At 46.5% G+C, this 21270-nt stretch overlaps 1 protein-coding gene across 1 annotated transcript; it reads left to right on the plus strand.

The window, feature by feature from the left end:
* Positions 1-1516: 1516 nt before the first annotated feature.
* LOC8031929 (exocyst complex component 1) lies at positions 1517-21106 on the plus strand. Its single transcript, XM_040205231.3, has 5 exons — positions 1517-3485; positions 4666-4881; positions 8441-8626; positions 14290-14457; positions 19642-21106. Exons 1-5 carry the CDS (start codon positions 1656-1658, stop codon positions 19792-19794), a joined length of 2553 nt encoding a protein of 850 aa, XP_040061165.1. The 5' UTR covers positions 1517-1655; the 3' UTR covers positions 19795-21106.
* The last annotated feature ends 164 nt before the right edge of the window (positions 21107-21270 follow it).

Raw genomic sequence — 21270 nt, forward strand, 5'->3', positions numbered from 1 at the left:
AGGAAAAAGGCACAACGCGTCGAAAGGAAGGGCTGGCGGCGTGTTCAAAGCATCCTTGGCACGCCGAAGTGCCGTGTCTCTGTGCCTTCGCGCGCTTGGATACCGACCAAGAACCGACGCCGTGTGAATGTGTTTAGCGAGTGCAATGTGCGTGAAGCCGTATCAAAAGGTACAACTCGTCGAAAACGTGTCGCCGGTGTCGCGGCGTGATCAAAGCTTCCTTGGCACGCTGAGTGATGCATCTTTGTGCCTTCGCACGCTTGGATACCGGTCAAGAATTGACGCCGCGCCAAAGTTCTGAACGTGTGTCGCGCGTAGATGCCTTTAGATCATTTATATATATTGGCCACGGAGTTCTGGATCGTCCAGCTGTTCCGGTGAGTTGCTATCAATAAAAGGGGGAGATCTGTACGTATTCTTATGTTCTATATTAACCATGGCTATGTCCCAAATCTACTCTAATAGATTCCGTGGGAGAACGAATAGGGCAACGTTGTACGTGGAGCCAGGGGGGTTTTCGAAAGCAAAAGTACAAGACGGCGAGAATGAAAATCTTTGAAGCGCGGCCGATATGGTCGTGTGCAATCTGTTGACCAATTACAATTAGGCGAGTCGCGTAGGTTGATAATAAGCCAGCACTGATCAGTGATGAGGAGCTGTTGTGCACGGTATTGTGTAAATCGTCTAAGGACGAAAAAAAGACGTACCTTCTCCCCATCTCCCGTCGCTAGTGGACGCTGGATCAAGCTCGTTCCTAAACCGCGAGGGGAAAAGACGCTGATCCAGAGGCACGAACAGCTTCACGCACATTGCACTCGCTGAACACATACACACGGCGTCGGTTCTTGGTCGGTATCCAAGCGTGCGAAGGCACAGAGACACGGCACTTCGGCGTGCCAAGGATGCTTTGAACACGCCGCCAGCCCTTCCTTTCGACGCGTTGTGCCTTTTTCCTGCGACACTGCACTTTCGTAAAATTTTCCACGTGTTCACAACGGAAAGTCTCAACAATACACAGAGTCTTCAAAAAACTTCTTCGGCGAATGACGACGAACGAGTAGAAAACGTGTCGTCAGCACGCTGGAAAACCGCAGCAAAGGCTAGCAAAAACGGCAAATCGTATCCCAAGCGAGTGAAGCCCGGTGGCTTCACTTGCGCTGCAGCGAACAAGCGGGGAAGCGCGATCCAGCAATTGTCATAGAGATCAGTGCTCAAAATAAAAGTTTTTCTTTTTTTACAAAACACGACCTTTCATACTATTGTTGGAGAAGCGCTAAGTAGATTCACTCACCCTCAAACTCACACTCACACTCACACCAGAAAAACGGTCATTCACGTCGCGCTGCTTTCATACTATATTTTGTATTTTTAGCTGCTTAAAAAAAACGGCCTATAAAAAGGTCAAAAGGGTTCAACGCTATGGTTCAAAGACGTTTTGGACGTTCCTGGAGCAGAAATAAAGTAAAATTGGCAACCACTTTTAATGTTTTCTGTTTAAGCCAAGCCAATTCAATCCAAACCGACCAGAAAGATAAACAAAAAAAGCAGGGAAACGCTGGGAAACGCCTTCTATTGCAACCCAAACCGGCGAGGTACCTGTGAGAGAGAAAAAAAAAAAGCTATTAGGAGCTTCATCGTCCGCAGTCCAGAAAAGCATGGCTGCGACGCGACACTCGCTCCAATGCGAGCTGTTCCGTCCGAACGATGAACGGCTCGTCGACTTCGTGAACGTGGTGAAGGCGACCAAGAAAAAAAAGATGAGTCTCCTGTGCGCCGTGGTGAGCACCGACAAACCGGTGCGCGTCACCATCTGCCAGGTGAAGAGCAGCGACCGCGACCTGTACAAGAAGAAGAACAGCTGGTCGCTCAGAGACCTCAGGTTAGTGGACGCCCGCAAAGAAGACACCGCCGAGTTCGACCTCCACTTCGACAAAGTTTACAAATGGCAGGCGGTGAGCGTCCAAGAACGGAACGACTTCCTGCGCTGCCTGTACAGACTCTGCGCACACTACGCGCCCCACCAGCAGCGACCGCGGTTCGAGCACGTCCCCAAGAGCGTCCTCGAAGAAGATGACGCCGCCTCGAGGGTCGTCGTGCCGGACAAGGCGACCGGCGGCGATGACGTCGACGACTATCAAGCACTGACGGCGCGGGAAGAGAGCGACCTGGAAAGCCTGATGGCTAAGTACGAGTTCGCCATCAACAACGCCGAGGCCTTCACCGAGCAGCTCGCGCGAGAACTGGCCACCCTAGATGCCTCGAACGTCTACACCATCATGGAGTCGGAGCGGCGGGTTCAGGGACTGATGGAAATGACGCAGGCGTCGCTCGACCAAGTCAGCAAGCTGGAGCGCCGCTTAGACGCGTACGACCACCTGCTCCGGACTGTGAGGGACAGCGTTCTCCGGATGGAGGAAAAAGACGCGGTGATCCACGTCCAGAACGAAAACAATGCGCGACTATTGGCTGAGCTGGAGGGGCTCGTCAGCCAATTGGACCTCGCACATGGCCACCAGATGGCACTGCTGAATGGGGACCTGCGAACGCAAGACGGCATCCGCGCCTGCACGGCCGCCGCACGCGCTTTGGAGGATGCCTGCTCAGCAAACACGCACCCCGGGCTTTCCAAGATGGCTGCTGTCCAGGAGCAGACGAAGCTCCTTGAGAAGCTGAGGGACAAGTTCAGCACGAGTTTGTCACATACGCTCAATAAGCTCTTCCTCCGTCTTGCCTCTGAGACGGCCCCTCCGGCTGAACTAACCTTGGTCAAGCATTCCGGCTGTCATAACGAATTGAGGCCATACTCGGACCTCATGCGTTGGCTTTCAAGGGCCGACGCATCGCGGTTTCAGTCTCTCCAGCAGCTTTACATCTCCACCATGGGAAAGTTGTACGAACGGGAGTTGAGGACCTTCTTTGAGCAGGCACGAGACCGGTTGTCTTCCAAGACTGCTACATTGGATCGCCGTGGCACCTGGAGTTCCCCTAGCAGTGGTTCTAACCAGGACCTCTCGGCAATAGAGGCCGCCGAGAACCGGGATCGCTTCGACTCTGTCCTCGAGCGCATCTTGAGCATGCTGGAGCCCGTCTGCTTGGCCGAGCAACAGTTCTGTGCTGCTTTCTTTGGCCTGGCGTCGCCACGTATTCATCCGTCTGCAAGCGGGCAGACAGCGTCAGCACTGATGGCTGCTGGTCCCGCCCGTGCCTCTTCGGACGAGACTTTGGCTTCGGTGCATCGCAAGGAGCGTCAGCTCAATGAGGAACTGCGGAAGATGATGGCACTTTTGTTTCCTGCTCTGGAGTCCGAGTTGCAGAGTTTTCTGGAGACTTACGACCGAATGGACGGTGCATACTCGATGCATCTTCTGGTGCGTCTCAACCAGCACGTGATGTCTGCCCAGGACACGGGATCCTTCCTTAGCATGGCATTTGGAACTGTGGTGGTGCAGGCCAAACGGAACTTCGACCGATTTATGGCTGACAAGGTGCTCTCTCTCATCGCATTTGTAGTTCATGCTAGTGCTGAGCAGAAGGTTTCAAAAGGGTTTAAAAAGTCTTTCAAAGAAATCCCTATTTAAGACTCCACAACAGACAACTGCATTGGTGTGACAAGGCATGAAATTCTGAACATCGTATATGACTGCTCACAATTAAACTTCTCAAGTTAGCCGCACCTATAGCTTACGCTAGGCACCTTCCCTAAAGGCTGGGCTCTATAAAACAAATATGTGGCAAACAACCGACAAACTTCATCCGATGACAAGTTTACTTTGTGCACAGTGACAACGGGCACTACTTCAATGCCATGCACAGACCGAACGCCGCCGCGCGAAATTCGTAACATATTTGTTCCATGAAGTCCAGACTTTTAAGTCAAAGAGTTTATTTTCATGTCAGAAGTGCCTGTGATGCATATTTAAGTTGTATCTTTGCCACTGAATCAAAAAGTATGTTTTAGACACTTTGTGGCTAAAACATAAAGCTGCAAAAGTAGGTTGGAAAAGCACGATGGGAGGTCAAAGGATCTGTTGCACGACCATCTCTACGTGAAAGGCTTACATTCGCGGCTTTTTTTTTCACGATACTGAATAAGGTGGTGCCATAATGTCTTGGTGACTGCCGATATAGAATAATGCTCCTAACAACTGCCAAGGACAAGGAGCGAACTACACAATTACTGCAAAAGCAGATGTGTCACCGACTTTTGCCAACCAGCCCAATACAGAAGGAGCTTTATATTCGTCCGCTTCTTAAAACTGTACTGCAAGAAAGGAGCGGAGATCTCCAAAGTCTGTAGTGTGAATTCAGGGTTCGATTTTGAATCCTTTGTTTGATGCCAATGTACCAGCGATGCTCTTGGCTACAAAATGGCAAGCTTCTACAACAAGCTGGTGCTTAAATAAACGTGGGGTGACATGAATGAATGAATTACTCCCATCAATGAATTAAATGGCATACAAACAAATTGGCAATTAATTTTGATTATCCCTCGAAGGACTCTAAATGGAGCTTGGCCCTCTTTCTTAAATTGACTACTCTTCTGCTACTTGTTATTCTTGGCTATGTTTGGCTACCCTTAGCTACGTTTGACTACTCTCGGCTATTTTTGGCAAGAAGTGTGGCTTCTTCATTTACTCTGGACTTGATACTCCCTTGTTGGTGCAGGTGAGATCAATAGAGGAGGCCAAGGCTCCCAAGAAGTCCAAGTGCGGCATCCTGCCGTTCATCAGCCAGTTTGAGGAGTTTGCCCAGCAGGCAGAGGCAGTCTTCCGGGGCTCCGATCGCAGGGCGGACCTTGACAAGTGGTACACACGTCTGGTGCGCGCCATGTTCGAGGCCATTGGGCGCCTTGCTTCCGACCACCAGCGCACACCTCCCGAGGTAACACCATTTTCGCAAGTATAAATCTGTTTAGTGAGATAATAAACCATTGCAATACCATATTTACTCGCATATTGAAGGCCGCACTAGCCAATATTTTGATTTGTTTTCTACGCATAAGGAATGCACCCCTATTTTCGACTTCCCAAGCCTCGAACTGTGTTTTACTAAGCCAGCCTCCAAGTCAATTGATCCGACAAGCGGCCAGGCCAAGCAGAGCCAAACATGGCAGCTCCCGCACGCACTATTCGCGTCTTCAGCTCATTGCTCGCCCTCCAGCGGCGGAAAAGGGAAGCCCTCTAGTGAGGGTCACCCGGTTCTCCCGCTCGGCGGGTGCGGCGGAACTCCTCGCGATCCTGGCTTGCGAAATGTCATTTCCGAATGCAAACAACACTCTTCACTGTCCCAATGTAGTGCTGCAGCCGGTATGGGAATGTACCTTATTACAGAGTTTTAGTGTTGCCTGTGGAAGCAAACGCAAGCGCTGTGCGTTTGTGTTAGAGTTGCGTGCTCCACGCTGTGCTTGCGCGTCGTCGCCAGGCTCCAATTTAAGACCATATTTTTGTGCACCCGCAGTGCAGAACATGCAACACAAACACACAGTGCTTGCATTCGCTCGTATGCACAATGCTAAAACTCAGTACTGTTTCACCGGTTTCCAACACCAACGAAATGTGCTGCAGTGATCCGACGGGGAAAGCGGGTAAGCGTTCCTTCGAACTGGAAAATGCTGAGATTGGGAAAAAGACAGCGCATAAAAATTAAAGAAACAAATTGTTCTAAAAAAAACTAAGTAAAAAAAAAAAATGTTTTTTTATTTATTTATTTTTTTAGAGGGGGGGGGGGTGAATTTTGTCCAGGAGGATTGACGGCGCCCTTGGAAGTTTTGCTGATTGTCAAAAGTCTCGACTTTGATACCCACTGCAAGTTGTGTATTGTTACATGGATTTCTCAAATTGACTAGAATTTTTTCATTGATTTTAGACTATTTTTATTTTATAACTTGTTAATTAAAAAGGATGCAATTGACACCAGTGATGATAATTTGCACATGTTTGAGTGCCATACTTGTTCGTGCATTTGAAATTAGATCATAAGCAACAAATTAGAGCTTGAGAAACTATGTATTAAAATATCTTAATTGTGTTATTAATATTAATACAATTTGTGGCAATGTGGGCTTCCCAATAAACGCCACAATCGCAAAAATATGCCATTTAACCATAACAATCTTTCCAGGAAGGTCTCATTTTGTTTTCTTTTTAGCATATAAAAGCTATGAAATCATCATCAAGATAGACAAACATTCAAAGCTGGATAAAATATAAATTCCTATGTGTCACACGTTAAAAAAAAAAAATACATACACACACCCTTCTGCTGTCTGACAATGATTTCGTGTTTGGGTTTTGTAGTGAGAACAGCGTTTCTTTATTTATACGCTTCATGAACATATTCTACACTCATCATCCGTGGTGATATTTTGTAAAGTTCAGATCGATTCTGTTATTCTTGTGCTTGGGAATAATGTTAAGGCAGTTATTCATTTGAATACCTCCAGACCCAATAAAAGGCCCGCAGTCCATTATTTCACATGACAATTATCCGAACGAGGAAAGGTGGCAAGAACACACAAATATCAGCACCAATGTTTTTCAACAAATGCATTATTTTATGTTGCCTCAAAGGGGTGTGAAAAGCCCTGTCTCTAAAGGGACACTGGACTCCAAAATATCTTGAACTGCCTAAAGCGGAGACGTACGTCACAAAATAAATTTTCCACGAACAACTTTATTTGAATAATTACACTGTGAGACACATCTTAATTTATTAAAGAAGCCTAAATGAACACCTATACCGAGAAATTAAATTAAAAAGAAGAGGTTAGTTTCGGTTTTGTTCCAGAATTAAAACGTTCCTCCTAGTCCTCGCATAAATATTATGCTAAACACCCTTTATTTTTTCAGGATAAGGAGGTGACCCGTGCTCATAATACCCTAGCTTTCTCGGATAAGCAGGAATAATTTGTATCGCTTAGTGAAGCCAGCAAAGTAGACAGGCTCAGCAACTGGTATACCGGCACACATCTCTGACCCTCACTAAAACCGCCAATTCAAGAAATGAGTGGCGCCACCTATAGTAAATTGGAGTCGCGAATAGCTGAAAGAGGAAAGATAAAGACATGATGTACGATGTAAGTGCGCGGCGTTCACGGCCAATAAAGCTTTGGTCAAGAATTGCCCAGCCCTTGGAAATGTTTTGTCAGTCGGACAGATTGCATGATGTCAACAAACGTGGCGTTGCTTGCAATCTGTTTTTGGGCAGTGAAGTCATCAAAGTTATTAGGCCTTGGAATGGTTGCATTGCCTTTCCTTGATTAGTGCCACTGACGTGGAAACTGTGTCAAGTGCTGTGCGGTGCTTTTTAATTGGTGAAAGAAACTCTGAAAGTGCCCTGGAATTGTTCGCAATTTGTAGAGCATTGTTACTCTAGCGCGCCTCCGTCGGCAGAGACGCGCCACAGTTATGTCCCTGTCAGACGGGCACAAAAAGGACATTTTTGCGAAATATGTAAATGCGCAAAATATCACCCTTTTTAATGAAAGCACCCCCAAGATTTGCTTTAATTTTTTGGAAAAAAAGCAAAAAATGTCTTCAATATGCTAGTAACTATGATACTTTGAGGTACCATGATTTAAGGCCCAGTTCGAGAACTCGTATTAGGGGGATTACGCTTGTACTAATTCTCCTTTTCTTTATCTTAGTTCTTACATCGACATTAAGGGGGGACACTACCCAGAAAAAGAAATTTCTGCAAAAATGTTGATTTTGAGAAATGACATATTTACATCCACCAGCATCTAGAGAATATTCCCAGAAAGTTTCATTAGTTTACACTGCATTGTTAATTTTTTATAAATTATTTTCTGTCCACATAAGCTAAAGAAAAGGTAGGGTTTGGAGCACTTTGAACACATTTTTCTCCGTTCCACTTTTTAGTATAAATTCCATTTTAGTCAATCTATCGTTTGATAATGGTAACACAGGGAAGGCTCATTCTTCCCTTTTTCTGACTGAAATTTAATAAGGAGTGCGGCTATGAAATTTGTTTGTCCCTTTACAGATGTCTTTTATAAAAAATGTTGACATTTTGTTGAAGACACAGAAAACCAAACAGTTTACCAATTTTGCAGAAGAGACAATTTATAAAAATAAATGACTTTTTCCAAAAATCTTTTCATAGCCGCACCCCCTAGGCATTCTGCTAGATATCTAGCGAATAAGAACCTTGAATATTGGGATAGTTTTCCCACGATAGATTAACTAAACAATGTAGGCGAGTTGCTGATAGAAGCTGCTCTAATTTGCTTCCCATTTAACCAACAGACCCGAAATTTTGTTATGCACCCTCTAGCATGACCACCAGCCTACCCTGTAAATTTAATTAATTTTAAGCCAAGGGTCCAAAAATTGACCCTCCCAGGGGGTGCGCATGGAGAACCCTTAACCACGAGACTTGGGATAGTCCCACCTTCCATGTTCACGTCTGCATTGTTCAGGTGGTGCGCATGGAGAACTTCCACCACCTGTTCACGCTGCTGTACCAGCTGAAGATTGCCTGCCTCGAGCCAGAGCGAAAGGAGGCCAAGCAGCGCTACTCGGAAGCGCTCCAGGCGTACGTGACCCACTACTTTGGTCGCCCGCTCGACAAGCTGAACCTCTTCTTCGAGGGCGTACAAGGAAAGGCAAGTCGGTTCGACCGATACAAGGAGGCCACGAGGCAATTGTTTGACTCGGGTTTCCAACTGTACAGTTTGGGAAGGCCTGCAGCGCTACCTATCGGAAGAGAGCTCACAACCATTATCGAGTCTTGTGTTCACTCCCCTGCCTGATTCTCTGTCCCCAAGTTAGCTGACTTCAACGCTCAATGTATAGACGCAACAGAAGGCAAAATAAAGCCGGGCTGAAACTATCGGCTTGGTAGGTTGAGCTACAAGTTTTCGGGCGTTGGTACGCGGGATAGATGATGGTAAGCATTTTTTTTTTTATTTCACAGAGCACTACTATTATTGGTGTTAACTCTGCAATTGTTTGCCGACCATGGTGGGGAGTGACGTCAAAAATCAAACGGCCACTGAAATGCTGCTTGTTTACAAAATAACTTCGAAGATAACTTCGCTGTCTTCATTAGGTAGCGCCGTGGCTCTTTGGAGCCACACGCTCGCCTGGGCTTTTTCGTGTCGTCTGCGACTGTACCTTGTGTAATACATATCTTGCACGTGACAACATTGTATCATGCTGCTGGTCATTGCTACTTGTTCTTGCCGAGAAAAACAAAATCAGTTATGCAAAACACGCTGCACAAGGTACATCTTCGGCAGCAACGCAGCCACAGTGACGGGCGACGTGACACCAGTGCAGTGTGTGGTGCGAGTGCATTGAAACGTAACGAGTTCTATCTAGTCACCTGGCTAAAAGGGGATTGCTTTCCAATCCAGCAGCCGGTGTGGACTCATCAGGAAGCTCAGAATAGGTATTTAGGGATGCTGCGAGTGCTGGTTATTTAAATATTGTGCTGTTTTTCGGTGGAGGATATTTAGAATACAATATTGTGTTCTAAATAAGTACAGCACACAGCTGGCACGTGGAAGATTGGGGTTAGAACTCCACTTGAACCGGTTCTTTCTTTTATATTTTTGAAAGAAAGTTCCAGCTTGTTCTCGGCTGTCATCGTGTGCTCTGGTTCAGGACATTTCTGAACTTATCGATTGTATAAAAGCAGTAGTAAGGGACTGCTTTGGTCAGGCACCCTCTTGTGGCCGACGCAGGATGCTCGATCTGTTAGTTTGTAGGTGCAAGTTTGCCTCATTTAACATTTTTTTCATTTTTACGTTCTTTCACCATTTTCCGTCCGTGACAATAGGATTTGAAGGATGCCTCCAACAACCTTAACTTCGATTCTCCTTCCTTTGGGTCACAACACAAGCCCCGTCATACACACACAACTTTCTTTCTAGCCCTTGTTAGGTGTGGCCTTCTATAGTTTTGTGTTTGTGGAATTTGTTTCTGGCACTTATAATTGGCCAGAAGTATAATTTTAAGCCAACTTTATTTTGTATAACTGCGCAGCGATTGCTGCACGACGTGCGACAAGTATGTCTGCCGCCTGTTATCTGTCACAGAAGTCGTAATTTCACCTTTGGCATTTGCGGGCTAGCTTAAAGGCAAGTACTATCTGACACCGCAAATGACGTAACTTTTGAGTGTTCCTCTCTCGTTTTATCCTGTGCTTGGTAGCAGCGGGCAGAGCTACACCACGATTACAGTTAATAAAATTGAAATAAAACTTTACATATTACACAGGTGATCTTTAGAGTGCCTATACATTCAAACAGTATTTTTGAAATTGAGAAACCTTTTCCCTTTAAAGAAGTACGAATTTTTGAGTTTCAGAACCAATCTGTGTTTGAGACCAGAGAAGAATAAATCCTGCATATTCTGTGCACCTAATAAAGTGTTTGCATTGATCTCCACGCTTTCTAGAAAGAGCTCATGGTGTGATTTGTTGTCTGTGGCACGGCCGATGACGTCATTTTTGGGAGTGTTCCTTTCGCTTTCTCCCGGCATGCAGCAGCGGGCAGAGCTGCGGCACAATTACAGTTGGTGGTTATGTTGTTTTTACTGATAAAATTTGAAGAAAACTTTACATGCCTGATCTTTAATGTGCCTACATTAAAATCTGAAGTCTTTTTCAAATTCGTTTACTTTTTGCCTTTCTTTAACGAAACCCTAACACCCACCCAAAAATTAATTTTTTTATTTTTTGACAGGCGATTTAATATGGTGTCAGAAGACTACACAATCAATATTTTGCTACAGTGTCACATGTATTTTTAATGAAGTAAAAAAACGCAACTGTTCGAAACCGAAACTGAACTGGGGAGGAAGAAGAAACGTAGAGGAGGAGTGTGTTGCCGGAAGTGAGATTGCTACACCCGACCGCAGTTCTTTTTCCTTTCGTTTTTCTAGCTGCACGAAGTCGACGAAAAACGCAAACGTTTACGTTTGCACGTTTTTCAAGCTCTTACCAATACCAATTCATGTTTGTAGGAGGAGTGATGTCTTCAGCCAGGAAAAAGAGTGATGACTCAGTGACATCTTCGTGCAAATCAGCTTGGTGGTCGGGCGTGTTAAACGGAATAAATCCTAATTGTTTTGATTGGTAAACTACTCCGCATTCGAGGCTAGGCAGATTCGCCGGTACCGCGAACGACAGTTCTGAAGTGGAGGTGCCACGCCCGTCGTCTGCTGCCATCACTTTTATTTATTTATTTATTTCAATACCCTCAGGGCCCAGGGGCATTACAGGGGGGGTGGACATTGAATATTGGCTCTGCATAAAATTTAAACAACAAGGCAACTTGGTTATAAATGTTAGTACGGCATAATCCTAGCAAAAGTGAGTAGTTAGAGCTTTTCTAAATAAATCTATTGATGGAATAGTTACTAATGATGCGGGAAGGTGGTTCCATTTAGATGACGTTCTAGGGATGAAAGAGTTGATGTAAGCAGAAGTTTTGCAATGAGGTATGCCAACTTTAAGTTTGTGATCAATGCGGGGAGAAATGAAGGGGGGGGCTAATGGATAGTTTGTTTTTCAGTGAAGCATTGGCATGGTAGATTTTATGGAAGAAACATAGACGAGATATTTTCCGACGTGAGGAAAGAAGAGGCTGGGCTAGGGTGGTTTTCATAGGTGAGACACTTGCGGTGCGATGATAGTTGCAGACTATAAATCGTGCGGCGCGATTTTGCATGGCTTCTATGTTTGTTATAAACGTTGAGTGACCTGGATCCCAAATTGCTGCGGCATTTTCCAACTTTGAACGTATTAAAGTCTTTTACAAGAGAAGTTTTAGGGACATAGGGGTTAAGGAAAAGTTTCTTTTTAGATATCCAAGCATTGAATTTGCGTTAGAGATTATACGATCAGAATGAGTTTTCCACGATAGGTTAGAAGTGACGTGAACACCGAGATACTCGAAAGAGGTTACAGATGCCAGCTGAATATTACATATTGAGTATGGTGATGGTGATATGTTACAACGAGACACCTTCATAATTTTACATTTGTTAGTATTCAGAGTCATTTGCCATAAGTTGCACCATTCCGATACCGCGCATAAATCTGCTTGAAGAAGTGCCGCGTCAGATTCGTTAGTAATTTCACGATATATTACACAATCATCTGCGAATAAGCTAATAGGGGATGATACACACATTGGTAGGTCATTAATATAAATAAGAAACAGAAGGGGTCCCAAAACGGACTTGTGGGGAACACCATGAGGTGACGGCGCTGAGGCAAGAATTTGCCTCATTGGTAGTAACAAACTGTGATCGATTAGTTAGGAAACATTTAATCCAGGACAACTTCAGGATCAATATTAAGTTTGTCAAGCTTAAGGAACAGTAGTTGGTGAGATACTTTATCAAAGGCTTTGCAAAAGTCGAGAAAGACGCAGTCAACCTGAGATCCACGGTCAAGGATAGAAAAGAGATCATTAGTGAAAGTTAGAAGTTGTGTTTCACATGACAGGGATTTCCGGAAACCATGTTGCGAGGGTGAAAAAAAAAGAATTGGAATCTAAGAAACTAACTAGATTAGAGTAAATGATGTGTTCTAAAATTTTACAGGGTGTGCTAGTTAAGGAAATGGGTCGATAATTAAGAGGACTATGTTTGTTACCTGATTTATGAAGTGGAACCACCTTTCCTATTTTCCAATCGTCCGGAAAAATGCCAAGGTCAAGTGATTGTTCGAAAATTTTAGAAGGAAAACTGAAATGTAACTTTTTGTAGATTTAAGAAATTTAGAGCTCATGTTATCAACATCACTCGACAAGGACACTTTAAGATCATCGATTTATTTAACAATCCCGTCATAATCAAAAACAAGCGGGTCCCTTGGAAAGAAGTTATAAACAGGATAACTGGGGCAGTTAGAGTCAACATCACTAGAAAACGCTTTTACAAAAATATCATTTAGTACAGATGCTCAGTGCTTGCTCGGAATATCGACACCATCATCCCCTGTAAGTGAGAGAACAGTATTTTTGGGGTCGTTCACAACACTCCAAAATTGCTTGGTGCTATTGGATAACATGGTAGGTAAGGTTACATTAAAAAAAAATGTTTTTGCCTCTTTCACAGCATTCCTATAGGAGTTCGAAACTTCTTTGTAAAGATCCCGACGAGCAGTAAGGGCAGAGGACTTCGCAGCACAGAAAAAACGTTTCTTCTTATTAGAAAGACGTTTCAGGGTGACATTAAACCAAGGAGACTGTGGTTTAGAAACAAAGGACCTACATGGAATAAACAGTGTGATTAGAGAATTTACCTTATTTTTACAGAAGTTCCAATTAGTTTCGACCGAACGTTCTGAAAAAGAAAGTAGGAATTAATCCAAGAAGGCAGCTAACTCGTTATTCATTGTGTCGAAATTTGCCTTACTATAACCACGGAATTGCTTAGTAGTTTTATTTGAAATGTGCATTGGAGTATGCAAGTTGAAGTGTAGAATGCAATGATCGCTAATTCCTGGTAAGTGGGTTATGGAAGAGACGAGGCTAGGGTCAGTGGAAAGAATCCAACACAGTGGCTGTAGTATCGGTAATGCGAGTGGGTTCAGTAACAAGTTGAGAAAAAGAAAACTCGGAACAAAGATAAAAAAAATCAGAGTAAGCGGGCAATGGCATGTAGTTGTTGGGAAAGCACCAGTCCAATCACTTGGTCCGCTTCGTTTAGCCGTCCAGCCCGCGACCCCCCCCCCCCCCCCTCCCCCCCCACTACGCGATGTTGAGAATTACGGATTTAAAACATAGATTGCTTCCAATGCCCTGTGCAGCATTTTTTTTTTTTTCACTGGACGTTTTTGCGGTTTTTTAGAAGCCACAAAGATGGGTATCATATTTTTTAATATTCTTAATATTGAGCGTGTACCTTCGAGGACTCATAACTGATTATATTTGGTGTGTGTTTATAGTGTAGAGAAAAGCATGTGACCACAAAGAAAAGAGTGAGCGCGACTCAAACCGGCCAGTTCTCGATTGGCAGTTTTCGGGTGGAAAGAAAACGAATTTCGAGCCGCCAATTGTGTTCTGGGTAGTCGGGCTCTCCTATGTCGTGTGCAAATAAAAACCTTGGTGAGCATAAATACCCTATCAGTGTCCCTTTAAAGAAGTACATACATTTTGGAGTTCCAGAAGCTCTGTGCAATCATTTCGAAACCGAAAAGTGAAGCCACGCAATCCCGTGCGTTCTGTGCACTTGATAAAGTGTTTGCATTGATTTGAACATTTTTGGGAAAGACTGGATGGTGCAATGTGCTGGGTTTTTCTGAATGCAGGTGGCCCAGGGCGTGAAGGAGGAGGAGGTGGGCTACCAGCTGGCCTTCAGCAAGCAGGAGCTGCGCAAGGTCATCCGGGAGTACCCAGGCAAGGAGGTAAAGCGGGGACTGGAGGCGCTCTACCGCAAGGTGGAGAAGCACCTGTGCGAGGAGGAGAGCCTACTGCAGGTGAGGGCAGCCTCGTTTCTGTGATGTATCTGCTTATGCTATAGCAGATAGCGGGACATGTTGGGAAGCGCGCGGTTTGAAAGAGCACGGGTCTCGGTCAGTCGGAAGCCATGATTAAAACGAACGAGTCGAGCGACTAACGGCTGCAGCTGGGTCTTACTCGCAATACATCACACATTTTGGCGACGAGGTCGGTGAACGGACACCACAAGGGCGAGTGAACGATGGCTACCCAGGGCAAGCTGGAAGAATTTGACGGAACAGCGTGGCCGTCTTGGGCAGCTCGACTTGGATTTTACTGCGAAGCAAACGGAGTGCTGGAGCCTACAAAGAAGAGGGCTTTACTGCTGACCCTTTGCGGGGCAAAAACCTACGAAATTGTACAAGCGCTCGTGGCACCAAAGACTCCTGGTGAGGTCAGTTTCTACGAGCTCATGGCGACATTGAAGAAACACTGCGACCCGCGGCCGTCGGAGCTTTTCAGCAGGACGAGGTTTGAGCGAAGAGACCGGCAGGTGGGCGAGTCAATATCGAGCTATGTCGCAGCTTTAAAGAAGCTTTCTGCCGACTGCAATTTCGGAGTTCTGACGGCAACCCCAGCGGCGGTCACAGCTAGCACCAGCAACGCAGGTTCCGCAGGCGAAGCACAATCTCCTGCTCGACAGCCAGAACTGAGCCCAACGTTGCTGCCTCTCGAGGTAATGTTGAAGGATCGTTTTGTGTGCGGCCTGCGCGACGAACATTTACAACAGCGACTGTTTGCAGAAGTAAGCCTGACCTTTCAGAAGGCGCACGACATGGCGCTGCGGACAGAGAGCGCCGCACAACATCAAAAGGATTTGAAAGCAGAGAAGTCCGAAAGTCACGAAATCCAGAAAGAGAAGACAACACTTAAAAAAAGAGACATTAAGGAAAGGAGAACATCCGAATGGACCAGATGTTACAGGTGCCAGGAACAGCATTCAGCTGCTGCCTGCAGATTCCGTAACGCGCGATGTAACTTCTGTCACAAAACGGGCCACATTGAAAATGAAAAGGCTTGCTTCGCGAGGACAGGACGCAAGAAATACCCGCACTCCACACATATTATCGAAAAAGATCATGCATCTGAAACCGAGGATGATTCCCCTGGAACTTCGGCAGATCTATACGAGCTTAATGCTGTGCGAGCATCAGGTACATCACCCAAGTTCATGATCAAGCTCAAAATTTAAAATCGAGTCATGGATTTTGAGGTGGACTCGGGAGTGGCCTGCACCATCATCAGCGAGGAAACATATTGTCGGATGTGGCCAAAACACCCTCCGAGGCTAGACCAAGAAGATGTGACCCTACACACCTGGTCAGGCGAAGGAGTGGAAGTGCTCGGCACAGCCGATGTCCAGGTACGACACAAGTCCAAGGACTACGTACTACCTCTGTTAGTGACGCGAGGAAGGGGCTGCAACCTGCCAGGAAGGAACTGGTTCAACGCACTAAGAATCCGAGTGAGCGGAATACACAATGTGGGTGCCAACGACAACGTTGCAAGGGTTCTAAGCACACACAACAAAGTTTTCGACTGCAAGATCACCGGACACAATGGCCCACCTGTGCACCTGGAGTTGAAAGAAGATGCCAAGCCACATTTTCTCAAGGCACGACCGGTGTCGTTCGCAATGCGGACAGCAGTGGAGGCTGAAATTCAGATGCTCCAAAATCAGGGCATCCTCGAACCAACTCAACACTCGGAGTGGGCCACGCCAGTCGTAGTCGTACGGAAGAAAGATGGCACTATCAGATTGTGTGGAGATTACCGTAGCACGGTCAATAAAGAAGCAAATACAGCGGTGTATCTAATGCCTACGATTTCCGAGATACTAGCGAATCTCCAGGGCAGATCAGTGTTTTCAACTCTGGATCTCACTCAGGCCTATCAACAACTGAGCCTGACTGCTGAGACTGCAAACGTGTTGACCATCAACACCACAAAGGGACTTTTTAGGGTTAAGAGGATGCCTTTCGGTATTTCAGCAGCTCCGGCGATTTTTCATCGATTTATGGAGACAGTGCTAGCAGGGATTCCTGGAATCGGAATATACTTAGATGACGTAATTATCAGTGGATCAACACCATCGCAACATCTGGAAAGGCTCAAAACGGTACTATCACGACCCTCCCCAGCAGGCCTACCTTCGTCTCTAAAGGGAAAAGTGTCGTTTCGCAGTTGATCGAGTGCGGTACCTCGGACACATCCTTGATGCGGCAGGCATTCATGCTACCGACGATAAGCTCAAAGCCATCAAGGAGATGCCTGAGCCAACGAATCGCACAACTTTGCAGTCGTTTCTCGGCCTGTTGGCATTCTATGACCGATTTATAGCAAATTGGGCAACCATTGCAAAGGAGCTCTACGCTTTCCTCCAAAAAGACGTTTCCTGGAAATGGGACAAGAGGCACCGGGAAGCTTTTCAACAATTGAAAGAAGCCATTACCCAGGAAACGGTGTTAGCACATTATGGCGAGAAGAAAGGCTTGGTGGCAGGGCCGTAACCAGGGGGGGGTTAGGGGGTTCTGACCCCCCCCCCCCCCCCCCCTGAAATTTTTTTCTGGGTACGGCCCTGGTCGGTGCACTTGCAGTAATCTCCACCTCTGTGCACGCGCAGTGGCGCCGGTCAGCTACCGGGTACCAAACCGGGACCGGTTCTCCGGTTTGCTCTAACTCTCCATTATATGCCACCGATGCACATGATTCATAGGCGAAAATAAGGCAATAGACATTTTCAAAATGGCCGCCGTTGTTCCCGAAAACCCCCCCCGAAATTTTTTTCTGGGTACGGCCCTGCTTGGTGGTATCATGCGACGCGTCACCGTATGGCGTTGGAGCGGTTTTAGCGCAGCTAGACAAAGGCGGAAACGAAGCTCCCATCATGTTTAGCTCGAGAACCTTGGGAGAAGCGGAAAAGAACTATTCGCAATTAGATCGAGAAGGACTGGCGATTGTGTTTGCCATGCAACGTTTACACCGATATCTTGCCGGACGTCACGTGACAGTAACCACCGACCATCAGCCTTTGCTTGGGATTATGGGTCCGAAAGCTCCAGTACCAGCGGTTCTGTCACCGCGCATGACACGATGGTGTGACAAATTAGCTGCATACGACTACGAACTCGTCTACAGAGCAAGAAAGCACAACCAAAACGCAAACGCGTTGAGCAGACTACCATTAACAAAAAGTTAAGATGAACCACGACCACCAGGGGACGTTCTTATGCTGGAAGCACTGACTAAGCCTCCCATGACAGCTAAAGACCTTGCAGACCAGACTGCTGTGGACCCCACGCTTTCTGAAGTTCTACAAGCAGTCAAGAGTGGAGAGGTCAAGAAGCTAGCTGGCGAGCGTTTCACAGCCTACAAGATGAAGTCCACGGAGCTACCAATACACCGAGGTTGCCTAATCTGGGGATCGCGCATCGTAATTCCCACTTCTATGAGACCAGAGGCATTAACCTTGGTACATGCAGGACACAGGGGAGTGGTCGCCATGAAGGCTTGCAACCGAAGTTACCTCTGGTGGCCTGGGATCGACAAGGAGATTGAGTCGTGTGTGGCCAAGTGGGACACGTGTTAGCGACACCAGGAGGTGATACCCAAAGGAAGCAGCCCAACATGGGAAAGACCGTCGACTCCGTGGGACACCCTTCATGTAGACTTTGCGGGACCGGTGGACGGAAAAGTGTTCCTGGTCATTGTGGATGCTTTCACTAAATGGCTTGAAGTACGTGCTATTTCGAGTATGACCTCAGCATCCGTTATCTGCGAGTTACGCAACGTTTTTGCGACGTTTGGTGTACCACGAAAAGTGGTATCGGATAATGGGTCGGCTTTTGGTTCCAATGAGATAAAGACATTTTACCGCCTAAATGGAGTTTTGCCGGTCACAAGTGCGCTGTACCACCCCGCAACAAACGGTCAAGCGGAACGGATGGTGCAGCAGCTGAAGCAGGCACTTGCTAAAAGAGAAAGGGAGGAATCGAAGTGTTTTCTTCCACGGTTCCTCTACAAGCAACATACCACAGTGCACACGGCGACAGGCAAGACACCAGCGTGGATGATGTTTGGACGAGAGTTGCCATCTCCACTTGAGAGACCGATACACATACCCAAGGACTAGGTACAAGCGACAACCGAAAATCCACGTCAGTTTATGCTGGGACAATCCGTATGGGTTCTGAAGTTCCCAAGTGGACGAACTTGGATGTCGGGGGTCATCACAGAGCGCCTGGGTTCGCGGTCATAGATAATCCAGACAGAAGAGGGACTAGTTCGACGGCACATGGACCACATACGACCAAGGCTATTAGCTGCGCGTCGGTCGAGTGATACACCCTCAGCAGCCTGGGGCTTGGACGTTCAGGCTGAAGAGGTACCAGCTGATGTGATAAGTGCAGAATGGCCACGAACTGTCCGAACCTGTGGCTATGCCCATCCGGGCAGGAACGCGGGAGCGAAGACCGCCCACAAGATACGGGATCACAGCCAAGTGAGGGGAAGATGTAATGTATCTGCTTATGCTATAGCAGATAGCGGGACATGTTGGGAAGCGCGCGGTCTCCGCGTGCTGGGAGCGCGCGGTTTGAAAGAGCACGGGTCTCGGTCAGTCGGAAGCCATGATTAAAACGAACGAGTCGAGCGACTGACGACTGCAGCTGGGTCTTACTCGCGATACATCACAGTTTCTATACTCTGTTTCCCCTTACAACCGATCGCAGCGGATGGTACAAGCTATCGTAGCCAGTCCAAGGCCAAGCGAGTGCTACGCGACCTTGTAGAGGGGGTGCAGTGACTCGCGAAGAGCGTATCACATGCATCACAGAGCCTTATTGGCTGGGGTGGCTCGTAGCATTCGCTGTGCTCGTATGTAAGGCGAAAGAAAGCATAGGCCTGCACAAACATCTTGAAATAATTTGCCAGTATTGTTTCTTATCCAGTTCGAAGCATGCTTTCACTGTTCAAAGTATTTAAGTTAAGAATATTTAAAAATTACAAATCCAGCAGAACCCTGTTCAAATGTTTTTTGGGGCACAGCGGTGAAAAAAATCAAACACGAACTGGAAAAAAGTAGGTTCTCTTACTCGCTGCAGATGAGCTTTTTCAAGTAGTCGGTTTTAAATGGGAATGTGAATTTGCTTGTCCCCACCCAGGTGGTGTGGCATTCGATGCAGGACGAGTTCATCCGCCAGTACAAGTCACTCGAGGCGCTAGTCCAGCGGTGCTACCCGGGGTCCATGATCACCCTGGAGTTCACCATCAACGACATCCTCGCCTTTTTCTCGGACATCGCACGCTCACACTAGCATACTTCGATTGAACACCGGTGTTGTAGACAGACCTACGCGATCAAGTAGTGGACTGCTGCAGACATTCTTGGGTAAAGTTGTGCATATTCTTTTTCGGCTCAAACAAATTCTGGCAAATGACGTGAACCATAAGGTCCAATTATGCACCAAACGTCTGCTTTCTGTCCTTGCAACTGGACTATGCTCCCGACGTTTAAACGGTTCGGATGACTCTCGACATTTGCCTCAGTCCACTTTAAGGTAAAAAAGATGTATATACTTGCGGCGGGACAATACCACCGAGAAGACAAGGCCTGTGCATGACGCCGTCGCTAGTGAATCCCCAACCCACCTGGAGTGGCAAACACGCTAGAGCTCGACGACAGATGCCACAAAGGGGCAGACGAGTTCGTCCTGACGTCGCTGCATGCTAGCATTGTGCTGGTTGCGAGAAAGTCGGGAGGCATTGCATGAATCCACTAGTGATGGGGGGGGGGGGAAAGACCTTGTCTTCTAGGTGGTAAGGAGCGAGAGTGGCTTTTGGACCATATATGGATAGGCCAGTTTACACAAAGTGCCTTAAAGAACAAGCTATAACTAGTGTTGAGTTTATGTTTGGGAGGCCGACAGAGATTCTAGTTTCTCCGTGCAGACTTCCTCCGATACGTCCAACAAACTTTTGCGCCGAGGGAAGGCGCATGCAGGGTGGTGTCGATATAATGTGATAACAGCAGGCTCGTTCGATTTTCCCGTGCCAGCCTGCACCGTTGCAGGAAAGTGCAGGATAGTGTACTTCCGGTAGGTTTTTAAGATTGGCTGCGCTTGCAAGTCAGATCTGGTGGCACGCGCGAAGGAGTTGCGGGGAAATCGATCGAGCCGCTTTCGTTTATGCGCATGGTGGCTTACGTTCTAGCTTTTGTTTGTTTGCTTTTTTTTTAGTATGCAAATATTTTGCTTGTGAAACAGGATAGAGCAGAGTTATAATCAGCTCATCAGTTGGTCCCCATAGATGTGACAGAAGTGTACAATGCTACCCGGTAAACATCATACCGTTTTACTTACCTAACGAAGATAATGACGTTAATAATCCCCGGAGAAGGGGATTATTATTGTCATTCTTTTCCAGCTCGCTTGCACCTTTGCAATAATTGCATTATCACCTTACTTACCTAGCTTCTTTGATGATTGCAGTGCTCGTTTTGTTGCATTTTTATCTATATTATTTGTCGAGAGGAAGAGCCTGTGACGTGGACATTTATAGGATGTTCGGAATGAAGCATTATTAATAAGAGTTTGTTTATTTAAGGTTGTAAATAAAGGTTCCCACTGACCAAGGTCTATTGCCTCGTATTTTTTTTATGGGCAAGTAAAAAGGTTTTGTCGGATAACTTGTTGGAGACAAAAAGAGAGGATGCAAGTATTGTGATGATGACAGTTGTATTTTCATAGGTAAAGATGCCTCCCAGCGTCGATTTGCACTGAATGAACGCACCA

This window comes from Ixodes scapularis, unplaced genomic scaffold (genome assembly GCF_016920785.2).
Source record: "Ixodes scapularis isolate PalLabHiFi unplaced genomic scaffold, ASM1692078v2 PGA_scaffold4__175_contigs__length_147842914, whole genome shotgun sequence".
Classification (NCBI taxonomy): Eukaryota; Metazoa; Arthropoda; class Arachnida; order Ixodida; family Ixodidae; genus Ixodes; species Ixodes scapularis.